Source organism: Rhinoraja longicauda, chromosome 1 (assembly GCF_053455715.1).
Source record: "Rhinoraja longicauda isolate Sanriku21f chromosome 1, sRhiLon1.1, whole genome shotgun sequence".
In the NCBI taxonomy this organism is placed as follows: domain Eukaryota; kingdom Metazoa; phylum Chordata; class Chondrichthyes; order Rajiformes; family Arhynchobatidae; genus Rhinoraja; species Rhinoraja longicauda.
Genome location: NC_135953.1, coordinates 63,056,881 through 63,072,851, shown reverse-complemented (window position 1 = coordinate 63,072,851; position 15,971 = coordinate 63,056,881). Strand labels below are relative to the sequence as shown.

Below are 15,971 nucleotides of genomic sequence, written 5' to 3'. Positions count from 1 at the left end.
GCAGCAGTAGAGATGTTTCCTTACAGCGCCAGAGACTCGCGTTCGATCATGACAACAAGTGCTGTCTGTCTGGAGTTTGTACATTCTCCTTGTGACCCCTTGGGTTTTCTCCAGGTGCTCTGGTTTCCTCCCACACTCAAAAGACATACAGGTTTGTAGGTTAATTGGCTACTGCAAATTGTCCCTAATGTGTAGGACAGTGCTAGTGGACAGGTGATGGCAGATCGGCATGGACTTGGTGCACTGTATTTCTAGTCTCCAATCTAAAGTTTATTTTACTCGATAGAACAATGTGTTGGAATGAGACACGATGTGAAGACATCATAATTTCTTGAAAATGAGAATGCACATTTCAAGAAAACGACCACAATTATTTGGGCTTCATAAACAAAGACAAATTATTGCATCCCTTAAAGGGAGAGCTGATGAACATTTGAAACAATATAAACTATAGGCCATGGGATTAGTTTTGGATTGCTACAAAGTACTTCAAGTTCCTAAGTGTAAATTTGTCCTAGACCGACCACATTAAAATTATAGCCAAGAAAACACATTAACGCCTCTGCTTCCTCAGAAGACACCGGATGTTGGTGAAATTTTAATCCAAAGAATTTTGGTTCTATTATATCCATGCTGCATGATCAATATTACAAGATGAAAAAGGTGAGCTATAGGGAGAGAGGTTAAGTTGGCTGGGTCTCTATTCCATGGAGCGTAGGAGGATGAGGGGAGATCTTATACGGGTATACAAAATCATGAGAGTAATAGATCGGGTAGATGCAGTTTTTTTACCCAGAGCAGGGGAATCCAGGACCAGAGGACAAGGAAAAAGGGAAAAGATTTAATAGGAATCCAAGGGGTAACTTTTTCACACAGAGAGTGGTGGGTGTATGGAACAAGCTGCCAGAGGAGGTAGCTGAGGCTGAGACTATCCCATTGTTTAAGAAACAGTTGGACAGGTACATGGATCGGACAGGTTTGGAGGGTTATGGGCCAAGAGCAGACAAGTGGGACGGGTGGCTGGGACATTGTTGGCCGGTGTTGGTGAGTTGGGCCGAAGGGCCTGTTTCCACACTGTAGCACTCTATGACTCTATTCAGGAAATATCAATACAACAAAAAAAAGTTGCTTTTTATTTTTTCATAGGTTGAGTTTTACCTTCAGAGATAGCAGTTACATCAAACCCTAATTGCTCATTTTAAATAATAATAATAATAATAATAATAATATATTCCTTTATTTGTCCCACACCAGGGAAATTTGCAGTGTTACAGCAGCAAAGTGGATAGCAAGAGACCTTCATTATAAATAAAAATAAATATAAGGATAATTGTCATCGTTTACAGTGTTTTTTTTACTGTTACTGTTAACCGGTCTGTTGACTGGTCTGCTGGGAGTAGCACTGGTTGTGCAGTCTCACAGCAGCGGGAAGGAAAGAACTCCGACATCTCTCCTTCACACACTTGGGGTGAAGGTGTCTGTCACTGAAGGAGCTACTCAGTGCAGTGACAGTGTCCTGCATGGGGTGGGAGTCATTGTCCAGCAGCGATGTTATCTTTGCCATCATCCTCCTCTCTCCCACCGCCTGTACTGAGTAAAGTAGTGAAAATATGTTGAAAATACTGCTGCAGTGTTGTTAGAAAGTTTTAGAATTATGGGCCAGCAAGAATCACTTTTCTATTTCTAAGTCATGGCAGTGAGAGATTTTGAGGAAAAAAATCGTAGGGGAAAGCATTGCCATTTGCCTTCTACTTTTCTCAGCAGTGGAGTTCACGAGTGTAGGAGATGCTACTGAGGAGTTGCTGCAGTGCATCTTATTGATGACATCTATGGTGCACTGATGGTAAACTATTTAACATGGCAGGTAGCTGGGGAGCCAATCAATTTGGCTGATTTATTCTGATTACTGTTAAACCACTTGTGTGTTGCTAGAGCAGCACTCAACAATCCATGTGGAAAGCATAATATATTACTCTAACTTATAGCTGGCGGAAAGGTTTTGACAAGTCACAAGAGTCGATCCTGACCTCTGGTCAATTATATCCCCCAGATATTGATGCAGAGGCTATGCTAATATTTGAAAATGTGCACTTTTTTTAATAGGTATACCATCTCAAAAGTTGCACTTTCAACTAAATATAGTGTTTGCAATCAACCATGAATTTTTCCAGCAAATTCATATTCAAAAAATTGGCTTCAAAACAGTACACATTGCAAATAGAAGCTTTTTGCAAATTAAATTAATGGCTGGAAAATTCTGTCTAATATTTACCAAGTCTCCCTGCTAAAATTAATTCCTTGTCCTAGAATTCCAATCATATTTTCACAAGAGGATTCTAAACATATTTATTGCAGCAATTTTAAATTGAGTTTTGAATTAATACAATGTTATTATTTCCCAAAGTAGATGGAACAGAATATTACAGCTTCCAGATATTTTTACTGCAAGGTGACATGCTAATAATTCTTAAAATTGTTAGAGCCCCATGCTAACTAAGGCCTGTTGTCCAGCCGTACTTCTGCCAGTTCAGGTGCCCTTTTCTGAAGCCTGTCCTCATCACTACCTCCTCCAGAAGCCCTCGCATGCCACCACCACCTCCACCTTTTGGAGCCCACATGCTGCTTCTGCGAGACCGCTCCCATCATTACTTCCTCCAGGAGCCTACCACCTCAGTTATATACATTCTTAAGCTCTTTTCAATATCAGCACAACGATATAACACAGAACTTATGTAAATGCTCGCTCTTTGATGATGGGTGATTTGGCATATTAATTTTCATAGATGAACACTCTCTGGATTTGTGTGGCGCCATGTCACTTATCATTTACATCGCAACTTATCATTTATCATCACAGCCTCGCTGTGTATGAGCAGGCATGAGCTTGTCTGAAGGGCTGCATCACAACAGAACACTCCACAATCATCGGCAAACATCTCACTTCTGACCTGAGCGGGAAGGTCAGAATTACTATAACAGGAGACTACCTTGAGAACATCCTGCAACATTACACATTGGTTGGCTATATTCCTTTGTGTTAGCTAATGATATCCAGACCTGGCACAACACAAACTGGCATAATTGAGCAGATTACAGGCATATTAAAATCACTGGCAGACACAATCAATTATATTGTCATCAAGGCTATTGACCAATTCATTGGGAATATGTTGCATTTCATTTACCCTATCTATTTTGGCAGACGTTTCCAGTGAAGGATGTTTTAGGACTGGGTCATGCCTAGCATCAGGAACAATGCAAGTGGTCATCCACTTGCTTTTTTTGTCGTTGAGACAGTTTGTTATAAAAATAAGTGTCTGGTGCATTATCATGGCCAAGATACTACTGGTAATGGCATCAGTTCTGAATGCAGCCATGATGAAGAAATAGCAGGTTTCAAGAATAGGCAATTGGCAACCTCAGGACAATTAAAGATTAATTTAATTTAGTGAACATTAAGCATGTTTAATGGGACAGAATTATTAATAGGTGCACCAAATAATGTAAATTCATAAATTTGCTTCGAGGTTAAATAATGCAGAAAGAAAAGTCAGAAAATATTTAATTTTGTGATAAGAAAAGAACCACACCTTAAATATTGAAGGAAATCCATACCTGAGCAATAAACTGGATGATCTTCACAAATATGTTCAGAGGCGTATCTCGTGGGACCACACTGCGTGAGCCTTTGGGGAAAAGTGCTGATACGATACTTAAAAGGCGACTGTTCATGGAGTAAAAATGTGAAAAAGTAAATTAAATCTTGATCAGCACTTGTATGGACACGATGTATGAAATTGTAGCTTACTGATAAGAAAGAACCTAAGATAATATTAAGTTACTTCATGTTATAAGCAAAATGTAATTTAGAAGCAGCTTTAACTGCAAAATGCTCCAAAACTCTGGCAAAAATTCAAGAGTCGAAAAGTACTGGAAATGTCACAACCAAAAGCGATTTTAGTTGTAGGGGCAGCATTAATGTACACAAAATGATTGTTTTTAACTCATGGTTCTCCCAATGGAAATAAAGGAAGAAAATAGCTCCATTAGTCATATGTGAGCACCTGCACAGCAACAGGTTTCCCCCCACAATTAATAGCATTGGCATACTGTGAAATAAAAGCAGAACAAATCCTATCAGGGAAACAACTGGAAAAAAAACTTATTTTCAGGCAGAGATTGACAGATTCTTGATTAGTAAGGGTGTCAGGGGTTATGGGGCAAAGGCAGGAGAATGGGATTGAGAGGGAAAAATTGATCAGCCATGATTGAATGACGGAGTAGACTTGATTTCTGACTGCTCTTATTCAGTTCCTCGAACTTATGAAACCAACAACCAACAAATGCAAGTCATCAAAGCTGTCAATATATTAATCGTTTCTGACACACAAATATCATGGGGAACACCTGCAATTTGGCGCAAGTGGGGTTAAGCTACAAATCAGTGAAGAAAACTACTGTGAACAGACACTATAATTTTAGGACTTAAGATTTGCACAGAGATCCCAAATTAACTCATTTTTGCAGGGATGAATGGGCAGTTGTGTCGTGGACTGCCACATTTACCCTGTAAAAATATAGCTCAACAACTATAAAACCAGAGAACCACCGATAATTAATCTATTATAACAATATAGGTTTTCGTGTTTCATCATCTTAGTACTTAACCTGGTGCCTGTGGTTTGGACGCTTCATTTTGTGGAAGAATCTATAATTGATATCACCCATTCAAAACAGAGATGAGGCAACATTTTTTTCAGGGATGTGTGCCCCTAGAACCCTGCTTCTACCATAATTTGAGGAAGAAAGTTTATGAATATTTTTAAGGTAGAATTAAATAGAAATGAATAAGCAAGGAGGCGAAAGGTTACCGAGTGTAGGAAAGGAATGTCGAGTTCAAATTATAATTAATCATGATCTTTTTAGAGAAGATGCCCAATGTTCTCCTCATATTTCTAATTTATACGTTCGTATCCAGATAAGCTTGAATAAAGAGTTATACACTGGATCTGTAGAACAGTTTTGAAAGTGTTGCCGTTTATTTGAAGTATTTTCCTGACTATAACTCCAATCCAAAACAACTGGCTGCACAGTAACAGATTAACAAGCCAAATAAGGTCCTATGGTCACAAGGAATAAGAGGAATTAGGCCATTCGGCCCATCAAATCTACTCTGCCATTCAATCATGGCAGATCTAACTCTCCCTTCATTCTCTTGACTTCTTCCCATAACCTCCGACACCTATACTAATCAAAATCACTAAGGCATTCTTCATGCCTAGAGACGGATAGGTAACAAAAATAGTTTACTAGTGATTTTTTTAAAAACTCGAGTACTCCAAGTCAGTCACAATGGTGTATGCAATTTTCGAATAATTTAAGATTAAATTTATCACGTGTTTGAATTACAAACACGCAAAAACACAGCAAATGGGTCAATCAATTAGATTTTGGTGGAAGTTTCAGAGCAACACCTCTAAACCTACTCGAATAAATTACATTTTGTCCCAGTGTTCTTAATTCTCTTCCGAAGGAAAACATTATTCCACATCCAAAGTTTCTGACACCGCTCAATGTGTTTCAGGATATTATAGTGCTTAACAACAATTCATTTCTATTTTTAATATAAATTTGTACGCCTATTACTCACCTTTGTGTTACAGTGTTGCTTTCACATTTTATTCTGATTACATAAACCCATAACAACCTATACAGTGATTCCAGTGCAACCCGAGACATTTTGGGATCTTTGTTCTAAAAGACAAAAACAAAAGAATTCAATAGCCAGAAATCAAATACTGACTGGTACCATGAATATGCATATAATCACACAACAGATGTGGGAATTATCCACAAACATATTGCATGCAAAATAAAAACAATGAACTGTTTAAATGTCCAGAGGAAGTTTAAATCCTCTTCTATATTGATTTGTTTGGTCATTGTTTGGTGTTAATTTTCTAGTGCACACATCAGAAATGAGTGTATTGCCGAACAGGGTGTAATTTAAATTGCACAAGGCCGAATATATACACTTAAAAATGTTTTTAATATGCTAATCAATATCCTTTGAAGTTCAAAGGCAAAATATATTTCCTTTTGCAGCAATTACAGCAGCTTAATAATGTTGCCTCCATCATATTCATCGTGAAGTCACAAGAAACGGTAGATGCTGGGATCTTTAGCAAAACACAAAGTGCTGGAGGAACTTAACAGGTCGGACCATATCTGTGGAAGGAATGAACAGATGTGTTTCGAGTCAGGAGCCTTCTTCAGTCTGAAGAAGGGACCCACACCGAAACGTTGTCTATCTATTCCATCGTCCTGACCATGACCATTGGAGTTCCCTCATCATATTCATTAGTTAGTTAGTTAGTTTAGTTTATTGTCATGTGTAGAGGTGCAATGAAAAGCTTTTGTTACGTGCTAACAAGTCAGCAGAAAGACAAAACATGATTACAATTGATCCATTTACAGTGTATAGATACATTGTGTTAAAAAGCCCAAATGCATTTGAGATCATTAAAGTATTTCCAATTAATGGTATCTCAAATAAAAAAGATTTTGTTAGTGTTCCATTTTCTCATTCACTTATCGCATCAGAAATGAGTGAATTGGCTAGCAGACATTGTGGAAATGCGGTTGTGAGGGGGATATGACTGGCGGCTCAATGTTTCAGGGTTTTGATGCTTCAGACCTGATCGAGAGGGAGGCAAAAGAGGTAGAGGAGTTGCGTTCCTAAACAGGGAGACTGAAATGGCAGCACTCAGAGAAGACTTACTGGAGGGTTCATTTGCTGAAGCAATATGGGTAATAAGAAAGGTGCAAACACTCCAATGTGATTGTACTGTAGAGTTCCCAATAACAAGCAGGACATAAAGGAACAGATATGTATGTAGATTACTGAAAAATGCTAGAGCAGCAGGGTTGCCCTAGCGGGTGACTTTAATTTCCCCAATATTGACTGGGACTTGCTCAGAGCCAAAGGGTTAGACGGGCAGAATTTGAGAGCTGTATCCAAGAGGGTTTCATGAAACAGTATGCGGATAGACCAACCTGAGAAGGGAACACCTTCTTTAGTCAGAGGGTGGTGAATCTGTGGAATTCTTTGCCACAGAAGGCTGTGGAGGCAGTGGATATATTTAAGGCAGAGATAGATAAGTTCTTGATTGGTACGGGTGTCAGAGGTTATGGGGAGAAGGCAGGAGAATGGGGTTCGGAGGGAGAGGTTGATCAGCCATGATTGAATGGCGTAGACATGATGGGCCAAATGGCCCAATTCTGCTCCTATCACATGATCTTATAAACTTATGAACATACTGGGTTGGGAAATGGGCCTGGTCAGGTGCCTAGTGGTTCACTGGAAGACCATTCTGAGGATAGTGATCACAACTCCACAAGTTGTAAGATTGTTATGAATAGGGAAAAGGTTGGGTCCTGCGGGAAGGTGCTAAATTGGAGTACCGCAAACTACAAATTTATTAGGTAAGCACTCAGGAGGGTACACTTGGAGCAGTTGCTATTGGGCAAGTCTACATCTGACATTTGGGAGTCGTCTAAAGACCAGTTGATCAAAATACAGAACCGGCATGTTCCAGTGAGGAGGAGGAATAAGGAACCTTGGATGACCAAAGAGGTTGTAAATTTGGTCTAAAAGAAAAAGGAAGTGCATGCAAGATTTACGAAGATGGAATCAGACACTGCCTTTGAGGAGTATAAAGAAAGGAGGGATTGAATGGTGCCCTGCTGCATGTCTCCACCTTGGCCAGGGCAAGAAGGGGGGGCAGAAACAAAGTGCATCCATCTCCACAGCTCCATAACAATAATTAATGCAAACTTGACTCAGCCGCAAATGCATGCATTATCGTGCTGATACTAGATTACTGAATGACGTATTCCCAAACAAAATTATGAGAACCCTGCAATGCAAAGGAACTTTCGGGCAGAAACCAAAGACTTTGCAGCAGCACATTGCATGTTGATCCCAGAGGATTACAGTTGTATGATAATCTGGCCCTGGGACCTTTGGTGGTGTCAAACTGACAGATTTTCCTGACTATTACTACCCGACAATACTTTCAATTTACTTTTTCTGAGATTTCTGAGCATTCAAGAGAGAGCTAGATAGAGCTCTTAAGGATAGCGGAGTCAGGGGGTATGGGGAGAAGGCAGGAACGGGGTACTGATTGAGAATGATCAGCCATGATCACATTGAATGGCGGTGCTGGCTCGAAGGGCCGAATGGCCTCCTCCTGCACCTATTGTCTATAGTATAACAACCTTTTCAATCAGGTGAGTTCAAAAAGAATACATAACCAGACCCTGCTTAGTTTACAGAGATCATTGTCCCAGTGAGATTAGGACAATGATATGTAATCATTTCAAACTCAAGCATAGCCTGTTGCAGATTCCCCAAAAACAATAGACACTCATTTCTTTTTAGATCCATTCTTTTGTTATCAATTTTCTAGACTAAATGCTTGAAAACTTGGCTCATGCACACTCACCTGTAAGGTTTCTATTTGCTTTCTAATAGTGTTGTTAGATGGCATCTGAATAAAGCAATGCAAGACAGCAAAACAAAGCATGAGAATGGGATGTCCATGCATGTTAGATGGGGAACAAAGCACAAACATAAATTCTTCCTGGCCTTTGATGAACACAGTTAGATACAACATTAAGCAAAGTAAACAGCTTTTCATAAATATAACAAAAAGCACCGCAATGTATTTTCAGTTAAAATAATCACAAAATAATTATTTCAGAAAATACGACAGACAAATAATGAAATATGATGTAAATATCACAAGCATCTTGCTCTCTTTGTGATGTTTTCTGATGCCAAATACAAGTATAAATAATGATATGGCGAGTTAGTTGCGATTTCAATGTGACAGAATATACATATACAGCCATGAGTAGGAACAAGAATAAGCATGCAGAATGAATAGGAGTTCTCTTGTAAAACTAATGTATGGAATTTACAGATAAAAGTCATGCCTCATATCAATCGATCAGAAATTCAAACATTAGTTTCAACCCAATAATTCTCCACATCTTTAACAATATTTGATTGGAATTCAAATCAAAAGAGAAAAGACTCCAAATGTAAGTACATAAACAACCTATAAATAGGAACCTATTTAGTTTCCATTTTGTGTACACGCTTACATAAACAAAGATCAAAATTTCTACAAGTTCCTGATCCAGATGTGTTGTTTTAATTTTAAGAAGTTTAAACCACATGTGGATAAATGGAGGTCAAATCGGGGATAATAGTGGGATTTTATTTGCACGCAAGTAGAAAAATAAAGATGTCCAAGAATGATTAGAATCAAACAGCACGAAAGGCAAAACAAAAATTAGAAAAAATGAAATAAAAAATACACACTGTATAAAGTACACATTCATTAAGATCGCCATATTCAGGCCAGGAACATGCACCCCAAGATCAGCTTTACACTTCTTTCTCAGGCAGCTTGTTTTGCCCAAGTGTTGTGCATTAATTTTATTCCATGAATTTCTTTTGAAAGGAATTCTTAAATGCATATTTGGTGATGAAACAGATGTTGTTCACTACTCTTCCCCTACCTTTAAATGAGAAAGACAATTCTGAAGGAATATGTGCCAGTTGTTGAGAAAGAACTGCTTTTGACTGACACACAGCAGGCAGGTAACTAATGGGTATAGGGCCTGGAAACAAAAACAAGTATTAAAATACAATTAATATCACTGAGCAGGAATATCTATCATAAAATGATCCCATAAAGTAACTGGCAGAAATTACAAAAGGATAAATACAGTTTTGTTAGATATGAAGACACAATTATAATGATGATCATGAAATTCTATGCATACATGATTAGTATAAATTCTGGTACTTAATCTGAATTTGAAAAGATTACTTCTTTCAAAATACATCTATTTGTAACTGTCTTAATTTAAGATTATTTAATTCAGTAAATGTATCCCAAAATATTTAGCAAATGTAAACATATGTTCACTTCTCCCAGTCAATTGCTCTGCTTAACAGCAGGATCTAGTTCAAATTATGCACGTGTTTTGTGTTTACATTTTGGTGTGTTTTAAAAAAATGTAAGTTATACAAGAGCAAACTTTAATTCTTTATCACAGATCTTTAGTAATGATTTGTAAATAGCATAGGGCAAACATCTGTTGCCTTCAGTGTCATCATACTGTGGTATGCTGGATGTATAAAACAATGAGAAAAAAAGCAGTCCATGGTGATTCACACACAAAGTCACAAAAATTGCACATAATACTCCAGGTGCGGTCTCAGAGCCCCTGTACAACTGCAGTAGGACCTCCTTGATCCTAAACTCAAATCTTCTCACAATGAAGGCCAACATGCCATTAGCTTTCTTCACTGCCTGCTGGACCTGCATGCTTACTTTCAGTAACTGATGCACAAGGACACCTAGGTCTCTTTGCACCTCCCCTTTTCCTAATATGACATAATTCAGAAAATAATCTGTCTTCCTGTTCTTGCCACCAAAGTGGATAACCTCACATTTATGACTAAACACTTGGCTTCAATAATGAAGCAAAATGGGTGGATTGTGAGAGGAACTGAGAAAAGCTCAGATTTGGACAATACGTCACCCAAATTTAAACGGAGAAAAATTACCATTAATTAGAATCAACATACATTTCCTTTTAATGGAAGGAAACATGAGGATCGAAAGTGCTTTCCATTCATTTAAAATGGAAGATCATGTAAATTAATTGGAAAAGGCCAAAAATTAAGTGATCACAATGCAAAACAGAAAATGTACATGAATGTACTTTTTAAATTAAAAGAGAAAATCAACTGTTTCTTTCTTCAAAATAACTTATGTTATTCGTGATGTTACAAATGCATATTACTAGTTACACTAAACAATTAAAAAAAAATTCTCATGGATTTCCACTTTTGTTTTAATTTAATGGCAAATAAGTACCTTTTAAATAAAATAATTGAACATTTATCCAAACTAGATTCCAACAAATATGTACTATGCAATGAATGCTTAAAGATTAGGTTTCGGATAGGTTTATTATTGTCACGTACCAAGGCACAGCGAAAAGCTTTTTTTTACATGCTATCCAAACAGATCAGATATACCATACTATACATCATGTCAAACTCAAATACAATAGATAGAGCAAAGGTGAAAGGGGAAGATGGATTTCAACTATAATACCTAGACATTAGTTTTCTTTAGTCAGAGGGTAGTGAATCTGTGGAGGCGATGTTTTTAAGGTGGAGGTTCTTGATTAGTATGGGTATCAGGAATTATGGGGAGAAGGCAGGAGAATGGGGTTGAGAGGGAAAGATAGATGAGCCATGATCGAATGGCAAAGTTAACTTGATGGCCCGAATGGCCTAATTCTGCAAAAAATCTTTTGATAACAATATCAAAACACTTACCAATGAATGTTTCTTTCTTGATGAAAGTTCAAATGTGGTCTGATACAGCATCTCTACAAAATTCTTGAGACATGGCACATTCACTTCATTTTTAACAGCCTTAATAAACAAGATTGGTTAGGTCAGTACAATGGGAAAAGAACGTCTCAAATATCCCCAAAAATACTGAAACTGACATTTTTACCAGTGGCTTATTGCCAATGCACTTTACATTGCAATTATTGCCAATTCCACTTCCAGAATTTGAAAATGTTTGACATCCCAACTTATTGCTTTGTCTTACATATAAAATGATGAAAAACATAGATTAGACTTTTTTCCTCAGGATGGAAAAAAATATTGGAGAGCTTAGTTTCAAGGCAAAGGAGGCAAAGTTTAAAGGAGATGCGGGGTACAATTTTATTTTAAACATAGAGGGTGGTGAATGCTTCGAACTTCCTGCCAAGGGCAGTAGTGGAGGTAGATAAGATAATGACATTTAAGAAACTTTTGGATGGGCATATGGATATGCAGGGAATGGATGGATTTGGATTATCTGCAGGCAGGCAAAATTTGATCTTGGCATCATGTTCGGCACTGTCATTGTGGACCAAATGCCCTGTTCCTGTGCTGTGCTGTTCTACATTCTTTGTTTAGTTTTACCAAAGATTTCTAGCACCACATTACATGACACCTGTGTGGAATATGAAGTGGTAGAATAGTGATTTAAACTGGAATATCACTATTGTCATTTCTTTTTTTTGTTGCTTTTGCCAACAACGGATGTGCATAAATTTATGTGTTAGAAATGGTTTTCGGAAAAGGGACGGCATCTTGCAATTTTTCAGAGAACACTACCACTGTAAGATATAACTTTCACAATGTTGATGGCACTGGAAAAAACATATGTATCACCAACTTTCTACAAGGCTGTAACATTTGTCAGACACAAGCAACTGCAGATGTCGGATTCTTGAGCAAAAATCAGTGCTGGAAGAATTCAGTGAATCATGCAGAGCTTGTGGAGTGAATGGACAGATGGCCTTTTGGAACAGGACCCTCTTTTATACTGATGGTGGGGAGTAAGAAAGCTGAAAAGGTTTTTCCAACTTTTCCTCCCCACTATCAATCTGCAGAAAGGGCCCTGACCTGAGATGTCATCTGTTCATTCCCTCCAAAAATGCTGCTTGATCCATTGAGTTCTTCCAGCGCTTTGCGTTTTGCTCAAGAATCAAGCACTCTGTTTTATGAATAACATTTGTCAGTTGCATTACCAATCATTTCTCCTTACAAAATGCCCGAATAAGAAATATTAAACTTACAGCAGCCACAGGAATCAGAATTTCCACAAAGAGTCCAGCTAGTGCATGTTTAATGTCTTTATCTTTGACTTCATGGAAATACTGGGCACATTCCTGTTAAAAACAAATCAGGTTCAAAATTCCCATTCCCAAAAATAACGAATGACAGAAAACAATGGAGATAGTGAATATATGCTAAAAGAAAGAGTTCATTTCAATAGATTTGCAAAACCTGGACATGAAGAAAATGAAATTAAAATTGGGGAAGAGAGAATAAAAAGGTGAAAAGGGGGAAATCAGAAGACATTGAACAGCACAGGAGACAGATCAGTTTGCTAGTTCAAAGAAAATGATTAAGGACTATCAGGAGGTATAAATAGGGACTCAAGTAAAATCTTAAACACCAGAAAAGGAGAGAGGAACAGTGGAATGTTGGAAGTGTAGGATACCAGAAGGAACATCTGAAATAATTGAATTCAATGTTGATTCTCAAAGGCTTTATTGTGCCAAGTTGGAAGTTAAGTGTCAGTTCTTTGAGTTTCATTTCCAGAAGCACCTCATCCCTTGACTTGCCATCAACCTTTTCACTACTTACATAGGCTATTCCATTGGTTGACCTCTACAACCAACAAGGAGAAAATGCTTAACACACATGGCAATGCAACCACTATTTTCTCTCCAAAACACATGACCCCGACGAGCAGCAGCACCTTCAAAGCCATAGCTCGCAATCATCTTTTCAAGGACAATTAGGTGGGCAATAAATGTTGGCATTACCAGCCATGCCCAGTCTGAAGAGCGCATAATTAAAAAGAAATGCCACCCCTAACAGTGTAGCATATGTGTACCTAATGGTTCAGCTAAGGTTAATGGTCATTTTAAATCAAAACCAATAGTTGATATTCAATACAAGACAAAGATTTCTTATTTATAAGACAACGATTTCTATTTGCTCTTATTTAAACCAAGGAGGGATTTGAAAACAAGGACAAGAATAAAATATTGAGGTCTTGCACATCTGGGAAACAACATAGATGCACAGCATCTATTTATCTTTGGAAGGTGGCTCAAATGTAGACTCATTTGGAATACCATTCAATTAAATCTTTCACTCTCCTGTGAAATCTTTTGAGGATGAACTTGCTGACAAGAGTTCAGGACATGCATGTTCCTGTTAGAGTGAAGGGCAAGGCAGGTGAGCATAAAGAAGGTTGGATGACGAGGGAAATTGAAGCTCTGGTCAAGAGTAAGGGCAGGTATAAACAGCTGGGACCAAGTGTATCCCTGGAGGAACTTCAGGAACTAAGGAACAAGCTAAAAAAATTAATCAGGAGGGCAAAATGAGGACAGGAGATAGCTCTGGCAGATAGCATTAAGAATAATTCCAAGAGATTTAATCACATATAAGCAAAAAGGGTAACCAGAAAGTGGGACCTCTCAGGAATCAAAGTAGTCAACCTTGTGTGGAGCCAAAGGAGATTGGCAAGGTCCTCAACGAGTATTTCTCCACTGTTTTTACCGTGGAGAAAGACACGAGGACTGGGGAACTGGGGGCAGCTAATGGAAGTGTCTTGAAAGTAGGCAGTATTACGGTCAAAGAGGTGTTGAAGGAGACAAATCTCCCGGGCCTGATCAGATCTATCCGGGGACACTGTGAGAAGCCAGAGAGGAAATTGCAGGTGCCCTGACTGAGGTTTTAGAGTCGTCATTAAATACAGGTGAGATTCTGAATGACTTGAGGGTGGCAAATGTTCAAGGAGGGCTGCAGGGAAAAGCCTGGGAACTACAGGGCAGTGAGCCTCACATTAGCTCAATAGAAAGTTACTAGAGAGTATCTGAGGGATACTATATACATGCATTTTGACGGGCAGGGGTTGACTAGGGAAAGTTAGCATGAATTTTCTGTGGGAAGTCGTGTCTCACAAATCTGATTTGAGTTTTTTTGAAGATGTGACCAAAATGGTTGATGAGGGCAGAGCTGTAGATGTTGTGTATATGGATTTCAGTAAGGTATTCAAAAAGGTTCCACGTGGTAGGCTGCACTGGAAGATCAAACCAGGTGGAATCCAAGGAGAGATGGCTGAATGGATAGAAAATTGGTTTCATGGAAGGAAGCAGATGGTGGAAGGATGCTTTTCAGACCGGAGGTCGTAACTAGTGGTTTGCCTCATGGCTCGGTGCTGGGCCGATTGCTGTTTGTCATCTATATCAATGATCTGGATGAGAACGTACATGACATGATTAACAAGTTTGCAGATGACACAAATGTGGGTGGCATTGTAGACAGTGAAGATGGTTGTCAAAAATTGCAGCAGGACCTTTATGGGCTGGACAGGTGGGCCGAGGAATGTTAATGGAATTTAATACAGAGAAATATGAGGTATTGCATTTTGGGAAGTCTAACATGGGCAGGAACTACACAGTGAATGGGAAGGCTCTGGGAGTGTTGTAGAGCAGAGAGATCCAGGAACGCAGGTACATAGTTCCATGAAAGTGGCATCACAGGTAGATAGGGTGGTCAAAAAAGCTTTTGGCACATTGGCCTTCATCAGTGTATTAATAATAATAATAATAATAATAAACATTTATTTTATATAGCGCCTTACCAGAAGCTCAAAGCGCTTTACAAAAACAATCATAACATAAAAACAAACAGACAAACTATCCTAACGGAGAAGCGGCGAATAAACAGCGCCAGCGTCCTCTCATGTCAGGGTCCGGCAGTAGACAACAAAAAGCACAGGACACACAGATACAATTTTTACACAAACAGCCATCACAGTGATTGCTCTAGGCACACCCTCATTGTGATGGAAGGCAAAGAAATGTCTTATCTCCTCCTCATTCTTCTCCCGTGGTGCCACGAGGTGATCGAGGCTCCCAACTTTTTGAAGCCCCCACCGGGCGATGGAAAGTCCCAGGGCCGAGCCGAGCAGGCCGATGAAGGTCCTGAGCCCCCACCGGGCGATGGAAAGTCCCAGGGCCGAACCGAGCAGGCCGATGAAGGTCCTGAGCCCCCACCGGGCGATGGAAAGTGCCGCGGCCAGGCCACGCAGGGCGATGAAGGGCCTGCGAGCGGGTCGATCGTACCTCGTATTGAGTATAGAAGTTGGGGGGGTCATATTGCTGTTATATAAGACGCTGGTGAGGCCGCATTTAGAATATTGTGTTTAGTTTTGGTCACTATGTTATAGGAAAGATGTTGTCAAACTGGAAAAGGTGCAGAGAAGATTTACGAGGACATTGCCAGGACTCAAGGG

The 15,971-nt window shown here is 39.0% G+C and overlaps 1 protein-coding gene across 6 annotated transcripts in view; it reads right to left on the bottom strand.

The window, feature by feature from the left end:
* fryl (furry homolog, like) overlaps positions 1-15,971 on the bottom strand; it is a 275,852-nt gene that overhangs the window by 126,992 nt on the left and 132,889 nt on the right. For all 6 annotated transcript variants that reach the window (XM_078398759.1, XM_078398756.1, XM_078398750.1 and 3 more), the window contains 5 exons: positions 12,733-12,825; positions 11,432-11,530; positions 9,592-9,693; positions 5,651-5,754; positions 3,616-3,724 (listed from right to left, as the gene is read on the bottom strand). In XM_078398759.1, coding sequence (XP_078254885.1) covers positions 3,616-3,724; positions 5,651-5,754; positions 9,592-9,693; positions 11,432-11,530; positions 12,733-12,825 — 507 coding nt within the window. The remainder of the gene's footprint in view (positions 1-3,615; positions 3,725-5,650; positions 5,755-9,591; positions 9,694-11,431; positions 11,531-12,732; positions 12,826-15,971) is intronic.